This window comes from Stomoxys calcitrans, chromosome 2 (genome assembly GCF_963082655.1).
Source record: "Stomoxys calcitrans chromosome 2, idStoCalc2.1, whole genome shotgun sequence".
Lineage (NCBI taxonomy): Eukaryota > Metazoa > Arthropoda > Insecta > Diptera > Muscidae > Stomoxys > Stomoxys calcitrans.
Genome location: NC_081553.1, coordinates 105,486,693 through 105,508,519, shown reverse-complemented (window position 1 = coordinate 105,508,519; position 21,827 = coordinate 105,486,693). Strand labels below are relative to the sequence as shown.

The following is a 21,827-nucleotide window of genomic DNA, read 5'->3' as shown; positions in this document are numbered from 1 at the left end:
TGTATTTGAGTTTGTTTTGAATATGAGTTTGTTTCTTAGTTGCCTCTGAAGGGAGTTATGTGCTCTTAGAGGAATAATGCTTTTACATTGAACACATGCCTTTTGCTACAATCTGTAAAGGTAAACGATTTACTTCATACCATAATGTGCGAGAGTGAGTACACTGTATACATATGCCATGCCTTTATATCCAACAGCCAATGAGAGCTCTTAGAAATGTTTGCCCTAGCAATTGGTGCGAATACATACACAATGCATGTGCTCACACACTACTGGCAAAGAATTTAGCCTTAAATGTGCGTGCGGGTACATGTTTTAGAAGGATTCACAGCATTACAAATGATAAATAACAGAGAAGTATGTAGCAGCATTGTATAACTAATATTTGTTGTATTATTGGGATTACGTTGACTGAGTCGTCGATTGCTTTGAACATCCGTTGTTTGTCTTCAACTGGAATTGAACAAATCTTTAGTAAATAATCAAATTGTCGATGACAGACGTGAGAAGAAAAAGTAGAAAAGAAATGGTTACAAAAAAGAATACTACTAATTCAACATAAAAGCAAAACGAATTTTTGTATTCAATTCAACAGAATATTGCAGAATAACTATTTTTGTGGCAACAACAAAAAAATAAAATCTTGGAAGCATACGCATTCGGCATACATTCGGAAACGTTATAGCAAAATATGTTAAAGCATAGTTATGTGTAAACTCAGTGAAATCCTTCTTGTATTGTCCCTTGGAATGTAGCTGTCTTAAACAACTCTTTAATTGAAATTGAAACAAGAGCTTACAAACGTGGGCTAATTCGGGCAGATCGAACCGAATGTATCCACTATCATTTATTCTGCGCAAAATGTGCCCTTACAAGCTCAGTGTTTATGTGAAAAATTTTGTTAAAACCCAATCAACCAATTAATTACCCTTCTAAGGTTCTCTTGAGGTCACATCAGTGGATATACTTATAAGGGGCCTATCTGGGTCTTACTAATATTGGGTTTTGGAGATCCAAAGTGGCTTTTTCAGACTCATATATAGTGCACTAAATAAATATAGGTTCACTCGAAAACATAAAGACGTGTTCGTCCATTGTGATACCACAGGAACAGAAGAAGGAAGATGCCTTCTACTTCCTACCGTTGAACCATACAGATCGCTTTAAAAAGCCTAATAACTTGCAAATGTTAACATCCGCTAAATCAGACAGCTTTTCAAAGAAATGAGAACCTAAAGTGGAACTCCTTCTTATTGGTAGTGCGGGACACAGACACACAGAAGGTGTTCTATAGTCTCTTATTCTTCGATGTCCTCACAGCTTCTGCAAAAGTGGTTGTTGGCAACCTTCAGTCTGTCCGCATGTTTTCCGATTAGACAGTGACCTGTCATGACGGACACAATGGCTGAGACGTCTGTTCTAGCCAATGACAGCAAAGTAGTAGACCTCTTCAAGTCTAGATTAGGCCACATAGTTTTGGAATGCTCACAGCCCCATCTTTATGACCATCTATCATTCGTTGCCCTTCGGGCCTGTTCCTGAAAACTTAGCTTACATGTCGCTAGAGGCATACCCAAAGATTCCAGTATCCCTGGAATGTGGAAGGAAGTTCCTAGTCTCGCAAGCTCGTGTGCATTACATTTTCTTGCGATGTCTCTGTGGCCCGGCACCCAGAACAAGTGAATTTTGAACTGTTAACCCATCTCGTTGAGAGATCTGCGACAGTCGAGGGCGGTTTTTGTGTTCAGAAATACATTCTTCAGGGATTTAATGGTTGCCTGGCTGTCTGCCAATCGTCGTAATGACATTAAATCTTAGCCACTCCACCACTTCCTTAACAGCAAGGATCTCGGCTTGATACACACTGCAGTGGTCGGGTAACCTTTTCAATATGACCAGTTCTAGATAGTTTAGATTGGAACCATTCGTATAGAAGTCTATGTAACTTTTGTTGCCAGGGATATCGTAGTTCCAATCGGTTCTATCGGGAATAGTGGTGTAGTAATTTTTATCAAAAGCGGCTCAGGTAGAGTGTAATCCACACTGCCTGGAACATCGGATAATGTATCAAGGATAACACAGTGTCCGTAGCCGCCACATGACCAATGAGAAAGCTCCCTTAACCTTACGGCAGTGGTCGCCACTTGCGTAGCCACAATGTCCAGAAGCATAAAATGTAGCATAACATTCAGTGCATCAGATGGTGTCGTCCACAGTGCGGCTGTGATGCCCAAACAAGCCGTCCCTTAGATTCGGTTATGTGTTGAGCAGTAGGTGGACTTTTGAAGCGCCGTCCACCAGACCACAATACCATATAGCATTAAAAGTCTGACAACTGCAGTATATACCCAATGCATAACACGCGGTCTAAATCCCCAACTTTTGCCAATGGCTCTCTTGCAGGTGTATAGGGCAAGAGTGGCCTTTCTTGCCCTTTCGAAAATGTTGGATTTGCAGTTCAATTTTCTGTCCAGCAAAACACCCAGGTATTTTGCGCTTTCTGTAAATGAAACATTCTCTCCACCCAAGGAGACTGGTTCCACTATAGGCAACTTGTATCTCCTGCTGAAAAGAACTACTTCTGTCTTGCACGGATTTATACCCAGACCACTTTCGGTAACCCACTTTGCTGTTGCACGTACAGCTTCCTGAAGTATATCTCTTAGAGTGCTGGGAAACTTTCCCCTAACCGCAATTGCCACGCCATCAGCATACGCGACCACTTTCACTTCCAGATATAATAATATATTGTGAATGGCTATATTCCAAAGTAGAGGAGACAGTACACCTCCTTGAGGTATTCCTCTGCTGACCCATCTTTTTAGATCCACAGATCCCAAGCCTGCCGTAATGCATCTTTTAGTAAGTGACTTATTAATAAATTTTCTTACGGTAGAGTTGTACCTAGAAACTCCAACTCCTTCATGATTGACGTCGGTTTTACATTTTTGAAAGCACCTCCAATGTGAAGAAATGCTACCATTGTATATTTCTTGACAGCGAGGGAACCTCTATGTTGCCGACTAGGTCGTGAAGGGCTGTTTCAGAAGATTTTCCTTCACTATATGCATGCTGCTGCCGAGACAGGACATCTCCAGGGATCTTTGCCCTAAGATATGTTTCAATCAACCTCTCAAAAGTCTTCAGCATAAAGGATGACAGACTTATAGGACGAAAATCTTTAGCCTTCGTGTGGTAGGGTTTTGCCTTCTGCTTTCGGAATGAAGATAACCTTCGTGTCCCTCCATCCCACCGGTATATATGTAACATTTAATTGTAATTTATTTATTTACACCCGCTCAACTAGAATATAAAATTCTAAAAATGTTCTTGTCTGATGCCACCACCGCAACTATTGGGTCTTTAACATTTTTCGTAATACTCAACTACTCCGAGATACTGATATCTTTCTTCGACGAGCTTAATGAAAACACGTCCTCTCCATTCAACGGTTACAAATAATAAATTTTTTATACCCACCACCGAAGGATGGTGTCGTTCCGTTCGCAACACATCGAAATATCCATTTCCGACCCTATAAAGTATATATATTCTTGATCAGCGTAAAAATCTAAGACGATCTAGACATGTCCGTCCGTCTGTCTGTTGAAATCACGCTACAGTCTTAAAAAATAGAGACATCGAGCTGAAACTTTGCACAGATTCTTTTTTTTATCTATAAGCAGGTTAAGTTCGAAGATGGGCTATATCGGACTATATCTTGATATAGCCCCCATATAGACCGATTCGTCGATTGAGGGCCTTAGGCTCATAAAAGCCACATTTATTATCCAATTTACTGAAATTCGGGACAATAAGTTGTGTTAGGCCCTTCGACATCCTTCATCAATTTGGCTCAGATCGGTTCAGATTTGGATATAGCTGCCATATAGACCGATCCTCCGATTTAGGGTCTTAGGCCCATAAAAGCCACATTTATTATCCGATTTTGCTGAAATTTGGGACAGTGAGTTGTGTTAGGCCTCTAGGCACCCTTCTTCAATTTGGCACAGATCGGTACAGACTTGCATATAGCTGTCATATAGACTGATTTCGCGATTTAAGGTTTTGGAGCCATAAAAGGCGCATTTATTGTCCGATTTCGAAATTTGGGATTTCGAAATTTGGGACAGTGGGTTGTGTTAGGCTTTTCGGCATCCGTGTCGTATATGGTTCAGATCGGTTTATTTTTAGATATAGCTACTAAAAAGACCAATATATTGTTATACACAATAGAACAATGACTTGTACTCATTAGTAATTGGCCCAAATCGGAACATATTTCGATATAACTGCTATGGATGTTAAGTTCAGCCCGGCCGAACTTAACGCCTTTTTACTTGTTTTGGAATAAATTTGACAATTTTTCTTCTCAATTTTGACGATTTTAATGAAAGAGACCTGACAGCACTTTTTATGAAACCAAGAAGTTTATTCGAAATAGCGGCCTATATCCACCATCAGGGAAATATTGTCCGATCTGGACCAAATCAGGTAAGGATTTCGATTGGCTAAAACTAATCACTAAATCCTGACAATATGTTCAGATCTCGACCATACTCCGCACGGATGTCGAGGGGTCTAGTTTTGAACATTTTACCAAATATCGCCGATATTGAGCAATAAGAAGGGTTTTATGGATCTGACGACTACAAATCGTGGGATCGGTTTATATTCAGCTTTATTTAAATATGACCATACTCGGCACGGATGCCGAAGAGCCTAATTTAGCTTATAATTCAGCGTAATCGGTAATAAATACACATTCGATTGGTTCAAGACATAAATTGAGAGATTGGTTTATATATTAGACTGGCTGAACCTGGCCCGCACCGCTGCGCCTTCATCAAGACCACGCGAAAATATGTTTTTTACTTAATACCATATGGATATCTCCAGAACAATTTGTGTATCTACTCCCAAATATTGGGTTGCCTAAAAAGTAATTGCGGATTTCTTTAAAAGAAAGTAAATGCATTTTTAATAAAACTTAGAATGAACTTTAATCAGATATATAATTGCCATTTTGTTCGATAACCTTTTGCCATCTTCCTGGCAAATTTAGTATTCCACGCTCATAGAACTTCTGGCCTTTATCTGCAAAAAACTGAACCACGTGCGATTTTATAGCCTCATCATTGCCGAAAGTTTTACCATTTAAGGAGTTCTGCAAAGATCGAAATAAATGGTAGTCTTAAGGCGCAAGGTCAGGGCTATATGGTGGATGCATCAAATGTTCCCAGCCAAGCTCACTCAGTTTTTGGCGAGTGACCAAAGATGTGTGCGGTCTAGCGTTGTCCTGGTGGAATACGACACCTTTACGATTGACCAATTCTGGTCGCTTCTCCTTGATGGCTGTATTCAATTTGTCCAATTGTTGACAGTAAACATCCGAATTAATCGTTTGGTTCCTTGGAAGCAGCTCAAAAATATTGCACACCCTTCCAATCCCACCAAACACACAGCATAACCTTCTTTTGGTGGATATCAGCCTTTGAAGTGGTTTGAGCTGGTTCACCATGCTTGGATCATGATCGTTTTCGACTAACGTTGTTGTAAACAATCCATTTTTCATCTCAGTTATGATTTGTTTTAAAAACGGATCGAATTAATTGCGTTTAAGGTGCATATCACAAGCGTTGATTCGGTTTGTTAAATGAATTTCTTTCAATACACGTGGTACCTATATTAAAATTGACGCCAAACAAACAAATGTAAACAAAATTTCGCGCACTTTTTTCTAAAGCAAGCTAAAAGTAACAGCTGATAACTGACAGAAGAAAGAATGCAATTACAGAGCCACAAGCCGTTGAAAAAATTTGTCAACGCCGACTATATTACTACTTTATTACCGACAATTACTTTTTGGGCAACCCAATACTATACCCTTTGTTTGTACCCCATATAGCCATACGTATTTGGACCAGTTTTTTAATTCGAATTCGTACTCTACACTCGAATACCTTGTATTTGAATAGCATATTGTCCCCATCGGCCGACTTTTATTTTTGGAGTAAGGATGACCCTCCCCCTTACCCTCTGCCGATAACAACAAATTATATTGCCTATTGCTCCTTCCATAACATATTCGTAATCTACTCCCTAATACGTTTCATTTGAGTCCCATATTGTCATTATCGTCCAATATGTCTATTTGAGGGGGTTATGGAATGGGGACGGCCTTCTAGGTACGTGGACCCAATGTTTATTATCAAATTTGTACTCTACTCCTGAATATCTTTCATTTGAGTTACATATTGTCCCGATCGGTCCACTTTTATTTTTTGGTGGTGCTTTTGGGGGAAGGGTGACCCTCCCTCTTACCCTCTTCCGATATCAACAAATTATATGACCTATTGCTCCTTATGACCTTATTAGAAAACTACTCCCTAATACATTTCATTTGAGTCCCATATTGTCATTATCGTCCAATATGTCTATTTGAGGGGGTTTTGGGAGGGGGTGGCCCCCTAGGTACCTGGGCCCTATGTTTATTATCAAATTTGTACTCTACTCCTGAATACCTTTCATTTGAGTTACATATTGTCCCAATCGGTCCACTTTTATTTTTTGGTGGTGCTTTTCGGGGAAGGGTGACCCTCGCTTTACCCTCTTCTGATATCAACAAATTATATTGCTCCTTCCAAACCATATTCGTAATCTACTCTCTAATACTTTTCATTTGAGTTACATATTGTCCCCATCGGTCCACTTTTATTTTTTGGAGGTGCTTTTGGGGGAAGGGTGACCCTCCCCTTACTCTCTTCTGATATCAACAAATTCTATTGCCTATTACTCCTTCCAGACCATTTTCGTAATCTACTCCCTAATACCTTTCATTTGAGTCCCATATTGTCATTATTGTCCAATATGCCCAATATTTGAGGGGTTTTTGGTCGGGGCGACCCCCTAGGTACGTGGGCTCAATGTTTATTAACAAATTAGTACTCTACTCCTGAATACCTTTCATTTGAGACTCATATTGTCTCCATCGGTCGACTTTTACTTTTGGGTGGTGCTTTTGGGATAAAGGGGAGGATCCGTCCCCTTGCGATATCAAAAAATTTTCTATTATTCCTTCCAGACCATCCTGCACAATCTGTGAATATTTCAAGAAAATCGGTTCAGTCGTTTTCGAGTCTATTCGGAACAAACAGACAGACAATATAAACCATTGGGGACCATATTGAACACGGATGTCGAAGGGTCTAACACAGCTTACTGTGGCGAATTTCAGAGAAATCTGATAATGAACGCTGCTTTCATGGGACCAAGGACTATAATCGGGATATCGGTATATATAGCAGCTATATCTAAATAAAAACCGATCTGAAATTTGTAGAACACGGTTGAAAAGCTTAACATAGCCCAATGTGTAAAATTTTAGGGATATCGGATAATAGATGCGCCTTTTATAGGCGCAAGACCATAAATCAAGAGGTCGGTCTGGCAGCTATATCCAAAAATGCAAAGACCGGGACTATGTTGAACATGGATATCGAAAAGGCGAACACAGCTCAATGTGCCAAATCGGGTTATAAATCCGCGCATGTTTTCTATCTACTCAAAGTATGTGTCTACACATAAAATGCACATTTTTAACAAATTGGCAACTATAACCAAATTTTATTGAAGAGCAATTTATCACAGCATGACCTTGACCAACGCGTGGATTAATCCTGCTTAAAATCGCAGGGGGTCCGATAAGATATATAATTGCAAACATTTTTGCTATTTGGCCTGCACTTAATGCATTCACTGTTAGGACTAAAGTTAGTACTGGACAATCGATCACAAATTAAGCAAGCCACTAATTAGCATATGTGAACTGATTACACACACTTTTTCGTTGCTTTAAATAGACAATTTATCTAAAGTGCCATTTTATCAGCAACGCCAAGCTAGAAAAACATTCATAACGAGAAACTATAAAATATGGTTATGGAAAGAACACAAATAAGTTATTAACACTAAATCCATTGATAGCCATTACCAAGAAATTTGCCATCCAAACAAAGTTTAAAATTAGTTCAAAAATACTCGCGGTAATGTCAGCACGGGCCGTTAATTCCTTACTTTTCAGAGGTTTGTACAGCACGGGCCGTTAATTCCTTATTTTTCAGAGGTTTGTAAAGGGTGACTTTTTAAGAACTATAGGAAAGTTTTACAAAGACCAAAACATAAAATTCAGAAAAATGCATGAAATCTTTTTCTGAATCGATAGTACGGTCCAAATAATTAAATGTTTGAAGATTGCAAATTGTACATTTTGCCTATGAACAATCCATTAGAGAACTGGGGCAAACTCTTCACATATCAATGAGTGCTGTCCGATTCAAGTTTAAGCTGAATGACAAGGGACCTCCTTTTTATCGCCGTGTCCGAACGGCGTGTCGCAGTGAGACACCTCGTTGGGAAGAAGTTTTTACATGGTACCTCACAAATGTCGCCAACATTTGGAGGGGAAGTTTTTATACCCTCCACCATAGGATGGTGGTATAATAATTTTTATACCCTCCACCATAGGATGGGGGTTTACTAATTTCTTCATTCTGTTTGTAACTCCTCGAAATATTCAATGGGTGCTGTCCGATTCAAGTTTAAGCTGAATGATAAGGGACCTCCTTTTTATCGCCGAGTCCGAACGGCGTGCCGCAGTGTGACACCTCTTTGGGAAGAAGTGTTCTTACATGGTACCTCACAAATGTCGCCAACATTTGGAGGGGAAGTTTTTATACCCTCCACCTTAGGATGGGGATATACTAATTTTTATACCCTCCACCATAGGATGGGGGTATACTAATTTCGTCATTCTGTTTGTAACTCCTCGAAATATTCCTCTGAGACCCCATAAAGTATATATATTCTTGATCCTCATGTCATTTTAAGTCGATCTAGCCATGTCCGTCCGTCCGTCTGACGAAAGCACGCTAAATTTCGAAGTAGTAAAGGTATCCACTTGAAATTTTGCAACAAATACTTCTTATTAGTGTAGGTTGATTGGGATTGTTAATGGGCCATATCGGTCCATGTTTTGATATAGCTGTCCTATAAACCGATCTGGGGTCTTGATTTCTTGAGCCTCTAGAGGGCACAATTCCTATCCGATTTGGCTGAAATTTTGCATGACGTGTTTTGTTATGACTTCCAACAACTGCGCTGAGTATGGTTCAAATCGGTCCATAACCTGATATAGCTGTCATATAAACCAATCTGGGGTCTCGACTTTTTCCGCCTCTATAGGGCGCAATTCTAATCCGATTTGGCTCAAATTTTGCAAGAAGTGTGCCAAATATGGTTTTAATTGGTCCATAACTTTATATAGCTGCCATATAAACCGATCTGGGATCATGACTTTTTGAGCATCTAGGGGTCGCAATCATTATCCGGTATGTTTAAAATTTTGCAAGAGCTGTGTTCTTATGACTTCCAACAACTGTGCCAAATATGGTTTATATGGAAGCTGTATCAGGTTCTTGACCGATTTGGACGATACTTGACACATGTGTTGGAAGCCATAATGGAACACTAAGTGCACTACTAATTTCAGCCAAATCGGATGAAAATTAAGGCTTATAGAGGCTTAAGTCAATCGGTTTATATTAGGTTTTTGACCGATTTGGACGATACTTGACACATTTGTTGGAAGTCACAACGGAACACTAAGTGCACTACTGATTTCAGCCAAATCGGATGAAAATTAAGGCTTCCAGGGGTTTAAGAAGTCAAATCGGGTAATCGGTTTATATGGGAGCTATATCAGGGTCTTGACCGATTTGAACCGTACTTGGCACAGTTAGAAATGGGAGCTATATCTAAATCTGAACCGATACGGCCCATTGCAATTCCCATCGACCTACATCGATATTAAATATCTGTGTAAAATTTTAAGCGGCCAGCTTTACCCATTCGACCGATATAGTGATTTCGACAGACGGACGGACGGACATAGCTAGATCGAATAAAAATGTCAAGGCGATCTAGAATATACAATATATACTTTATGTGGTCCCAAATCAATAATTTCGAGATGTTACAAACGGAATGACTAGATTAGTATCATATGGTGGTCGGAATAACAAGTAAAAATGTGAAAAGTTCGGCCGGGCCAAATCTTATGTACCCTCCACCATGGATCGCATTTGTCGAGTTCTTTTCCCGGCAGCTCTTTTTAGGTAAACATATGATAAAAGGAAAGAATTGCTACGATATTCGAAATATAATATCAAGTTATCGTCCGATTCGGTCCATAATTGAACTGAATGTTGGAGACCAAAGTAGAAGTCGTTGTGTAAATTTTTAGTCAATTCGAATAAAAATTGCGTCCTTAAGGGGCTCAAGATGCAAAATATGGAGATCGGTTTATTTAGGAGCTGTATCAGGCTAAAGACCGATTCAGACCATAATTGATATGTATGTATGTACGTTTATGAGATAAGTCGTTGTACAAAATTTCAGCCAAATCGGATAATAATTGCGCCCTCTAGAGGCTGAAGAAGCCAAGATCCCAGTTCGATTTATATGGCAGCTATATCTAGTTATGTACCCATTTGCGCCATACTTAGCACAGTTGTTGGAAGTCATAACAAAACACCTCATGCGAAATGTCAGTCAAATCGGACATGAATTGCGCCCTCTAGAGGCTCAAGATGTCAAGACCCAAGATCGGTTTATATGACGGCTATACCAGATTATGAACCGATTTGAATCATACTTAACACAGTTATTGGAAGTGATACCAAAACACTACGTGCAAAATTTCAGTCAAATCGGACGAGAATTGCGCCCTCTAGAGGCTCAAAAAGTCAAGACCCAAGATCGGATGGCAGCTATATCAAAACATGGACCGATTTGGCCCATTTACAATCCCTACCGACCTACACTAATAAAAAGTAATTGTCCAACATTTTAAGCGGCTAGATTTACTCCTTCGAAAGCTAGCGTGTTTTCGACAGACGGACGGACGAACGGGCGGTCAGACGGATGGACGGACATGGCTACATCGACTTAAAATGACATGACGATCAAGAATATTTATATTTTATGGGGTCCAAGGCGCATATTTCGAGGTGTTACAAACAGAATGACGAAATTAGTATACCCTCATCCTATGGTGGAGGATATAAAAACGACAGTTTTGCATGTTTTATGCGCTGGTGGCATCATGGGTCCAATTTTCTCCAAAGACGACAGTGAAAAAAGCGTTACTATCAACGGCGAACAATATCGAATCTTGATACGAGACTTTTTTGAGCCAATCGGTTTAGTCGCACTTGGATGGTATACGATTTCAACAAGACGATAGAATATGCCACACATCTCATGAAACAATGGACATATTAAAGAAAGAATTTGATGAGCAGTTTAAAGCTCGAAATGGCACTGTGAGTTGGACAACAAAACTGGGTACAACCGAACTTAGTGAGTTTTTAATTATAATAATTTTGTTGTTAATTTTAGCGAACTTCAATAATAAAACCATATGTTGTAATTTTTTTCCTTTATAACAAGGAAATATATATAGAGTTATATATATACAATATGCAGAGATATTTGCATTTTTGAAATTAACCGAATAGCGGAATTAAACACACACAGACAAATAATTTCAATGTAAATTGAATTATAACGGTTTTGCAGCAATGAGAAAATGCATGGCAACACTAAAACCTTACATCAACATTTTGAAGCAAAAAGATGTAGCAGGCTTTTAGGCGCAAATGTATTAATATAAAATATAACAGTTATAACTACTTTAACAACGTAATGTAGGCAACACTTCATACACCAATCAAACTTAGTAAAATCAACAAAGACTGCCCAAAACATAATTTATGCATACAGCAGAGAATCAATGTCTTCTCTGTAGTATTGTATATTCTAATTGAGTCCACCTTAAGAGGGCCATTGTCACGCAACAGCATTGACAGTGAAAGGAACAGGTTCGTGAAGCCTAAAGTCTGTTCAATACAACTAAACTTTGGCTGGTTGTCCGTGGTTGTGTCGTGTCTTGTGGTTGAGTAGGCAGATGCAAATTCTGCAGTGCTATCTTTTGGGGCTATATTACGGTAAGCTATGCAAGAATGTGTCGATGAATGGGATGGAACGAAAGGATGATTTTAAGGTCAAGTATCCTCATCTTCACAATGATGTGTATGTCACGGTGCATTTGCGGTAAACGCTACAAGTGGGAACCTAACGACCTTGTTTAAATGCAAAAAGCAGCTAACAACTACTACTACCTGTTCTGGGCTTCCTTCTTCTGTGTGTGATAACTGTGTGTTAATGGGGGCACTGGGTCGGTCAGTGACCATTATTGCCGCCGTTTGTCCGTCCCCATGAACGAAGAGTAATTACAAGAGACGAGCGTGTTAAATCTTTTCTGCTGGTTATCAGAGAGGAGAACATGAGCAGAATTTGCAATGTCATCGATCCATATAAAAATGATGCAACCTAGGGAAGAAGACATCAGTTAGCTTGCAACATTTGCTAAGTTCAGAATAAGTTCTTTTTGCCTAAACAGAAACCAACAGAAAACCAACGCTTCAACATGCATTTCAAATTATTAGCTACATTGGCTTTTGTGGGTGTAATCTCAGCTGCTTTGATTCCTGAAAATGCTGAGCAGCTGGATCCCCATCCCAGTTATGAGTTTGCCTACAATGTTGATGCCCAAGAATCCGGTGATATCAAGGCCCAGCAGGAGAGTCGAGATGGTGAAAATGTTCAGGGCGAGTACTCTCTAAATGATGCAGATGGCTATAAGCGCATAGTTACTTATTCCGTTAATGGTGAAGGTGGTTTTAGAGCCTTTGTGCGCCGTGAACGTTTGTCGGATGTTAAGCAAGCAGCCGCAGTTCCCAAAGCAACACCCAAGCCCTTGCCTACAGTTACCCCCAAACCTATTATCCCAACTCAGGCACCTACCAAGAAACCTATTGTACAACAGCCAGCTTATCTACGCACAGCCATTGTTCATCACCACCCTCAGCCTACGGTGTATCATGCTGCTCGCGTTGTACATTTAGACCATGCTGCTCACCACTATGTCCACTCTGCTCCCACGACAACAGTGTTGAAATCGGCACCCACGGTAATAACCACCACTCACCACCATACTCCTGCTGCGGTGGTTCATCATCACAGTCCCGCGGTGGTCCACCATGCTCCCACTGCGGCACTGGTACATCATGCTCCTGCCTCGACGTTGGTACATCATGCTCCCGCCTCGGCTGTGGTACACCATCATACCCCCGCAATTTCTGCACCTCATCAAGTCTCCTACCTCCACTATCATTAAATGTTGTCCTTTTTTTCTTGTTAAATAAAGAAATTACATGTGGTTTAAACTTAAACTTGTGGCTTTAGTTCTTTTTCCGCCGATTTGTTGATGGCATCGTTGACTTACATTTTGCCTTCTGTATTCGTTCTCCATCAGCATGGATTTCATTACCAACGCCTGTGGACTTGTTTTTAAGTGTTGCCAAAGGTCATTAAAGTTGTCGTGATAATATCAGCTTAACGTTGCTAGGTAATGGACCGTCAGATTGTTTTGTGGTAGGATTAGGTTTCAGCATCGAGTTGTGAAGATGTAGTCATGGTGCTTGCAATTTAAGGCAAGTGCCATTTTTGTAAATGTGATCGCTGGAAATTCTGTCATAACTGCTTGGAAAACAACAATTTTGTTAACTTTTAATAATATTTTGGAGCTCTCGTTTTAATGCTTCAAATTGATATGATGAAAATAAAGTTATGCGTGTATTTTCTCAAAACTTGTCTTCCTATGAGAGAAATTTTTACCTAAACGGATTGTTCCATAAGGCCAGCCATTGCTCAAACTAGAAACCTTTTCGGATCTTTTGATTTGTGCTCAGTTTATATTTGAAACAGCTACAGTTTGCCTTTCACTTTCACAGAACGTGTTCTATAGTCTCTTCTTCTTCGATGTCCTCACAGCTTCTGCAAAAGTCGTTACTGGCAAGCTTCAGTCTGTCAGCATGTTTTCCGATTAGACAGTGAACTGTCATGACGGATACAACGACTGAGACGTCTGTTCTTGCCAGTGACAGCAAAGCGGTAGACCTCTTCAAGTCTAGATTGGGCCACGTAGTTTTGGAATGCCCACAGCCCCTCTTTTTGACCATTTATTATTCGTTGTCATTCGAACCCGGTCCTGAAAACTTACCTTATATGTTCCTAGAGGCATACCCACAGTTTCCCTGGAATGTGTATTTAGTTCCTACAATAGTTTCGCAAGATTGTCCGCTTTACAATTCCCTGGGAGATTCTGTAGCTCGGCACCCAGTACAGGTGACTTTTGAACTGTTCAGCCATCTCGTTGAGAGATCTGCGAGGGCGGTTTTTGTTTTCAGAAATACGTTCTCCTGGGATTTAATGGCTGCATGGCTGTCTGAGAAAATATTTATGCCAATCGCCGTAATGACTTTATTTCGTAGCCATTCCACCACTTCCTTTATTGCAAGGATCTCCACTTGATACACACTACTGTGGTCAGGTAGCCTTTTCGATATGACCAGTTCTAGATCTTTAGAGGACACCCCAAAGTAACTTCTATAACCAGGTATATCGTAGTATATATATTGTATAACCGATTGGTTCTATCAGGAATAGTGGTACAGTACTTTTTGTCAAAAAGCGGCTCAGGTAGGGTATAATCCTCACTGCCTGGAACACCGGACATTGTGTCAAGGATAAAACAGTGTCCGTAGCCGCCACATGACCAAAGAGAAAGCTCCCTTAGCCTCACGGCAGTGGTCGCTGCAATTTGTCTAGCCACAATGTCCAGGGGCATTAGATGTAGCATTAAATTCAGTACATCAGATGGTGTTGTCCGCAGTGTGGCTGTGATGCACAAACAAGCCATCCTTTGGATCCGGTTGACTATTGAACAGAAGGTAGACTTTTGAAGAGCCGTCCACCAGACCACAACACTATACAGCATTTTAGGTCTGACAACTGCAATATATAGTCAGTGCATGACTCGCGGTCTAAACCCTCAACTTCTCTTGCAGGTTATAGGGCAAGAGTTGCCTTTCTTGCCCTTTCCAAAATGTTGGATTTGAAGTTAAATTTTCTGTTCATGAACTTTTGCTTTTTGTTAATGATCATTCTCTCCTCCCAAGGAGACAGGTGCCACTGTAGGTAAATTGTATCTCCTGCTGAAAAGAACTACTTCGGTCTTGCGCGGATTTACGTTCCCACGTCATCAGCATACGCGACCACTTTTAAACTTTTTTCTTCCAGAGACAATTATAAATGGTTAATGGCTATATTGCAAAGTAGAGTAGGCAGTACACCTCCTTGAGGTGTTCCTCTCCTGACCCATATTTTTAGATTCGCAGATTCCTAGCCTGCCGTAATGCATCTTTTAGTAAGTTATTAATAAACCTTCTTAAGGTAGAGTTGATGCCTAAAAATCCAATTCCTTCATGATTGACGTTGGTCTTAAAAGCATCTGCAATGTCAAGAAATGCTACCATTGTATATTCCTTGACATCGAGAGAATCCTCTATGTAGCCGACTAGGTCGTGAAGGGCTGTTTCAGTGGATTTGCCTTTACTATATGCATGCTGTTGCCGAGACAGGCGATATCCACGGATCTTTACCCTAAGATATGTTTCTATCAAACTCTCAAGAGTCTTTAGCATAAAGAATGACAGACTAATAGGACAAAAATCTTTGGCCTTCGTGTCCCCCATCCCACAGGTATATATGACATGCTGATACAAACAGAGTATACTTCCCTAAACCAAGAAACCAGCCTATTAGACACAGCTTGCAATTCAACCGGTGATGCATCGTCAAGGCCTGGCGACTTAAAAATGTATATCAACGAGTAGTTTTAGTATTTCCTCACTAGACATTGTCCATACATACTCTGACTTCTGAATATACCCCACAGTAATAGGTTTTGAGTACAAAATCTTCCTTAGCCTAGAGGCCTCAGATGTATCCTCCACGGTGCTGCAGAATTGTGCCCAGGATTTGTTCTGAGCCTTTCTCAGCTCGCCCTCATATTTTCTAAGCTCAGCCTTATAGATGTCCCAATCGTGTGGTGCTCTTGTGGTTTTTACTCTGTTGAAGAGTTTTCTGCAGTCCTTCCTTAAACCAACCAGCTCTGGGGTCCACCATGACGGTCGCTGTTTGCACCTTGGCCTGGCACTAGTAATGTCTATATATACTCCGCAGTTGCCACTACCTTTTCTGGTCTAGAAGGATGGATATCCGAACTTTCCCATATCGGATGACGTGCATTTGCATCACTTAAGGGAAGGTTCTTCTTCCATGCAGAAACTGCTTCAACTAGCAACTTAAGGTTTTAAGGCGGAATCTCAGAATAGTGTTTCATATATTGGGAAGCCAGCCAGTAATGAGACTTATTTATTGCAAAGCTGGCTACTTCTGATTCTTCAGTGCTAAGCGACTGAAGAAAAAAATAATTTTGACTAATATTTGCAAGAATACAGGCTCTGTATTCCGTACCCTTGAGTAGTTTAAATCCAAGAATTCTTTGTCCATGAAAAATTCCTGGATAATAATCACGTCAAATCCTCCTGCCATCAGAAGGATTTTAATTGCCGCCGAAGCATCGTTGCAATGGTAAAAATTTATCTGCAGAAACCGGATCATAGTCAGGATTCAGAATTTGCGCAGTCTCGTCTTCTGAGTTCGCCAGGATTTTATCCTCAAAATATTCGTTCGATCTTGTCATGATGAGTTTCCTTACGCATTCATGGACAGTTGAGAAAGTAGTGGAAACACTCTTCCTCAGGACACTGGACACCTGCGTTGTGGACGATTCTACCTTAGATGCTTCACTAGCTGCTGCTGTCGAAATACTTTTTGAGTTCCGTCCTTTCCGGCTGGTGCTCACCTTGAGACCAGTCCAACCGGATGACCACCATGCCCACCTCTCTCGATTGTGGCAGGGAGATTTTCAGTCTCCAGCAATCTGCCAGACTTGTGCGATGTGGTCGATAGTTCCTCAGGCAAATGTTCAGCAACAACTGCTGAGTCGTCTCCTGATTCCCCAAACCCATCGCCTCTATAGTTTCAACTTGTTGAATCCGTAGGATATAACTCCTTCAGACTTGTTGAGGTCTGCAAGACAGCCGGAGTTAAGTACGAATACTGCATGTTTCCGGTCACCATTAGCCTCATCCAATCTACCAATCTTCCAGTCGGTGGTTGAAAGATTGGGATTACATTCCATTAGTCTACCATGTATGGATTCCGACTCTGAGGGAATCCTGGGTACTCAAGTGTGCTGCAGCTGGCTAGATCTCACCAATTTTTTACATACATACATTTCATACATTTTACGATACATTTCATTTGAGCGTTGATCCCCGAAGGCAATTAGTCTGTATCTGCCCCGAACCAGCCTGCATCGCCACAAACTGGAGGAGACCTAGGAAATTCCGCAAGGACATAGGAGTAAACTGTTGACAGTCCATTGACATTGGCCACCGAAATCAGAAAAAATTTTCAGCGGTGGTTTTCCCCTCCTAATGCTTGCAACATTTGTGAGGAACTACGCAATGTAAAACTTTTCTCCAAAGAGGAGTCGCACTGTGGCATGCCGTTCGGACTCGGCTATAAAAAGGAGGTCCCTTATCATTGAGCTTAAACTTGAATCGGACTGCACTCATTGATATGTGAAAAGTTTGCCCTGTTCCTTAGTCGAATGTTCATGGGCAAAATTTGCATTTGCAGTCCATTGACTATCCTACTCCAATTATTCCTAGGTATGCAACCTTGTTATTCTCCCTTGTCGACAACTGCCATCACCAAACTGTTCATAGCAACATTAGCAAAGGTTCTTGGACTCATCTTACTATTACTCGCTCTAGTTCTTTTAGACATGGGATGCCCTCCAGGTGACCGCAGCCTTTTGGCTGACTGCGGTGCCGTTTCCGAATCCTATTTCCCTATTAGTGAGAGTCTTTGGATCATTCGCACCAAGCCTCTCAATAAACCTGAAATCGATGCGCCTTCTATTATTCCAACCTCTTAAAAAGCGTATTGGTTTGCCGGGGGAATGCCAATGGCCTTGGCAAATTTTAGGCATGTGAAGATAGGATAGATTCGGCCTTGTCCTCGAAAACGGTGTTTTCGTCAAAAGCCCCTGCTGACCAGTCGTCTGTCGGCTAGTGGAGTCTGGAGCAGACGCTCCATCAGCCGAAGTTTCAGTAGCTGACAACATGCCACGGCCTGATACTACCACCGCAGCTGCTGGGTCTTTGGTGTCGATTCTAAGCCTACTCCCGGGCTCAAGATCTGCCGCTCCACCGAAAACAGATGCAGATCATCAATCGCCTAATGGATACCACTATCGTAGCTATCCTTGAGTGACTTAAAATCTTCTTGCAAAAATAATGACCTTTTAGGAGTTACAGAAAAATTCTTGCGGAGCGAAATAATAAAACGTCCGCTCCACTCAACGGTTCTGCATCATTTCCCCCGAGTGATGGGCGTGCTGTTGTCCAGACAGGAGAACAATTTAGTCGAAACAACATAGTTTTTGAAATTTTGGAGGGGGGCTAAGCCCAACTCCAGAAGCTTTTCGACGCTTATGGCAATGGCTCGGTACGGGATGACTATGAGCATCATGATGAGTCGTCATTTCGAGGGGCTCCGCTTAGAGCTATCGGGTGCGTCCACAGGTTGCGGATTATGGGATGCCTCGTATACAGAGTAGCTGAAATTTTAGTGGGGGACAATCAGCGATATTGAGTGGAGGGTCTCAGAAAGAGGCCGTCCGGCATTAGTTCTTGCTTAAATACTGAGTGCCTCTGAAACTCGATATGACAAGGCGAGTTATTGGCACCTTTAACTAACTAATGGACATAACGTTCACGCAGGTCCTACGGACTGGATGTGCCTCTAACAACAACATACAAATGTGGCTTTAACAACAACAACCCTGAGTTATATCGGGTTTCCAATAAGGATTTCACAACTTTTTATAGCCACCATCATGGTATGGGGGTATACTAATCTAGTCATTTCGTTTGTAACACCTCGAAATATTGATCTGCGACCCTATAAAGTATATTTATTCTGGATCGTTTCGACATTCTGGGTCGATATAGCCATGTCTGTCCGTCTGTGGAAATAATGATAGTGGTCGAACCTGCAAGGCTAGCTGCTTGAAATTTTGAACAGATACTTCTTATTGATGTAGGTCGTTGGGGATTGTAAATGGATCATATCGGTTCAGATTTAAATATAGCTCATAAAAACCCATTACCGGATTTGGCTGACACTTGGAACAAAGACTTGTGATATGACTTCCAACATCCATGCCAAGTATGATCCGAATCGATCTATAAACAGATATTGTTCCCCTATAAATCGATCCCCGGATTAGACTTATTCAACCCGTAGAAACCTCAGGTTCATATCTTATAATTCAGACTAAGGATAATCAGTGAGTATGCCACTGTAGTGTTGTTCATTCACGGTAACATGAGCTTCGTTACTGAAGATGATTTTGCTCTTAAAGTGGCGGTCACCGACTCCGAGTTTCGGTAGTAAATTTTTATGATTTGAAGACGTTGTTCGTTCGTATTCTTTACCATGATATATATTTGAGTTACTGAATAAATTGACAGTGACAGTTCGATGATTAGTGGAAGAGTGCGTTCACAAATAAAATTTGAAGTTGTGAAGTCTGTATTGGAAATTAGAATATAAATGAAGAAGTAAGAAAAAACCATTTGTTTTGGCAGTGATGGTTTTCCAAGTCATAAAAATAAACCACTAACTGAATTACGCAAAATGTTGGTAGCCAACAATTAAAATCTATATAAGCGGCAAATTAAAATTCTACCCCAAGATGACAGCTTGTAATGATGCCAAAATATATAAAAATTCCTGGAGTAATCAACGACAAGGTCTTTGCAATTATTGTTAAGCATATAAAGTCCAAAAACTACAAACAAACAATCAATTTTAAGAAAAAAGATGTAGATGTATGTTTTGCAAAAAATAATAATGGCCCTTCAAAACAAGCTCAGTCTAATTGCCATTGACGAGCGTGTAATATTCTCCCCTGGCCACAATAAGTAATGTGCGCTACCATGTGCATCCAGCTGTAGCATTAAGAAACAGGAAACTGCTGACCCGCTGTTTCATATAAATATACTCAGGCTCAAGGAAGAAGTGATCAGTGTGCCATCAGCATTTGTGCTCCACCAATTCCATCCAATCATATGCCATATAGAGCCATTTTGAAGTAAATACCCAAAATGCTTTTAAAATTTAATGTAATCCTAGCATTTGTGGCCATAGCCTCGGCCGAAATTTTGTTGGGCGAGAATGTTGCCCATCCAAGATATGATTTTTCATATCACGTCAATGATGCCCTCACAGGCGATGTCAAATCTCATCAAGAAAGTCGTGATGGCCATAATGTCCAGGGTCAATATTCGCTAAATGATGCCGATGGTTACAAACGCATTGTGGATTATTCGGTGAATGGTCAAAGTGGTTTTCGTGCTGTGGTCAGACGTGAGCCGTTAGTAGGAAATGGATATGGTGTCAAGGAATCTATAGCAATTGCTGCCTCTCCCCAGCCATTAGAGCAGACGCCTTCTACAGCTTATTTGAGAGCACCGGTTGTCCAACACCAACAACATGCATCAGCACCTTTTATTCATTTGCATCATACGGGAGCACAACAAAATGTATTACACTCAGCTCCAGCGACAACAGTGTTAAAATCCTCACCAGCCATTATTAGCACCACCTATCATCATCAAGCTCCACATTTTATACACCATGCTCCCTCCTCCACGGTGGTTCATCAGGCCCCACAAACTACAGCTGCTGTGCTACACCATCACCAATCTCCCTCATTTGCGGCGGCGCCTCCAGTTTCATATGTTCATTATCTCTAGCACGCTCACTTGAGTCGCCAAATAAAGATATTACACCAATTTAAAACAACAACCGCACCTTTTTTTTTCAAACTTACCATGTCACTCACTCAATTTTTAGCAGATTCATTTCATATAAGCTAATTTGTAATTTTCCGAAATGAGATCTTTGCAAATTACCCTCATTATACAGGACTTTTATAACAAGCGCTTGACTGTTATTAAAGGCCATTCAATGATCGTTAAATATTGGGGCGACACATGTAATTGATCATCGGATCAACACTTTGTATGCCATTTATTTAAACCTGCCACCTAAAAAGGGGAAGTGATGAAATTTTTATTGATGGCAAATTATTTCAAGTACAAGGTGGAATCGGTAATTTTTGCAGGACCTTCCTAAGGCAGGGCATTTACAATCAAGTTTTTGGTATTGGGCCCAGAAACAGGAGGGATAGGGTTATCTGATGTTGGATCAAATGGAATATATTTATAGTAGGAGTTTGAAGATATTACATAAATTTGCTAAAATTGTCTCTTAGCATGAAATAACGAGGTAGCCGGAAGATTGCACGCTCTGCAAAAAAAAAATAAGTTAAATGGTGATTTTCTTTTAAGAGTTATAGGACAGTTTTTCAAAAATTAAAAATTCGGATAAACGTATGAAATCTTTATTTGAATCGATAGTACGGTCCATACAATTGTTAACCGTGACTGCGCCTTAAATTTTCCATCCGCTTAGTCCAATTTGGAGATATGTTTAAACCGTTGAATGGAACGGACGTTTTGTTAGTTAATTGCGCAAGAATTTTCCTGTAACTCGTAATAGGTCATTATTTTCAGAAGAAAAATTTAAGTCACTCAAGGATAGCTGCGATAGAGGTATCCATTAGGCGGTTGATGATCTGCGTCTCTGTCCAGTGG

The 21,827-nt window shown here is 40.6% G+C and overlaps 2 protein-coding genes across 2 annotated transcripts; both read left to right on the top strand.

Moving 5' to 3' along the window:
* The first annotated feature begins 12,550 nt into the window (after nt 1-12,550).
* Nucleotides 12,551-13,300, top strand: LOC106093510 (pupal cuticle protein Edg-84A-like). The gene has a single exon (XM_013260572.2). The coding sequence runs from the start codon at nt 12,551-12,553 to the stop codon at nt 13,298-13,300; it is 750 nt and encodes a 249-aa protein (XP_013116026.2).
* A 6,973-nt stretch (nt 13,301-20,273) lies between these two features.
* On the top strand, nt 20,274-20,924 carry LOC106093520 (larval cuticle protein A3A-like). Its single transcript, XM_013260580.2, has one exon. It carries the CDS (start codon nt 20,274-20,276, stop codon nt 20,922-20,924), a length of 651 nt encoding a protein of 216 aa, XP_013116034.2.
* The last annotated feature ends 903 nt before the right edge of the window (nt 20,925-21,827 follow it).

What these genes read in the sequence shown, in the direction of transcription:
- LOC106093510 (XM_013260572.2), top strand. Translation starts at nt 12,551, where the DNA reads ATGCATTTCAAATTATTAGCTACATTGGCTTTTGTGGGTGTAATCTCA.
- LOC106093520 (XM_013260580.2), top strand. Translation starts at nt 20,274, where the DNA reads ATGCTTTTAAAATTTAATGTAATCCTAGCATTTGTGGCCATAGCCTCG.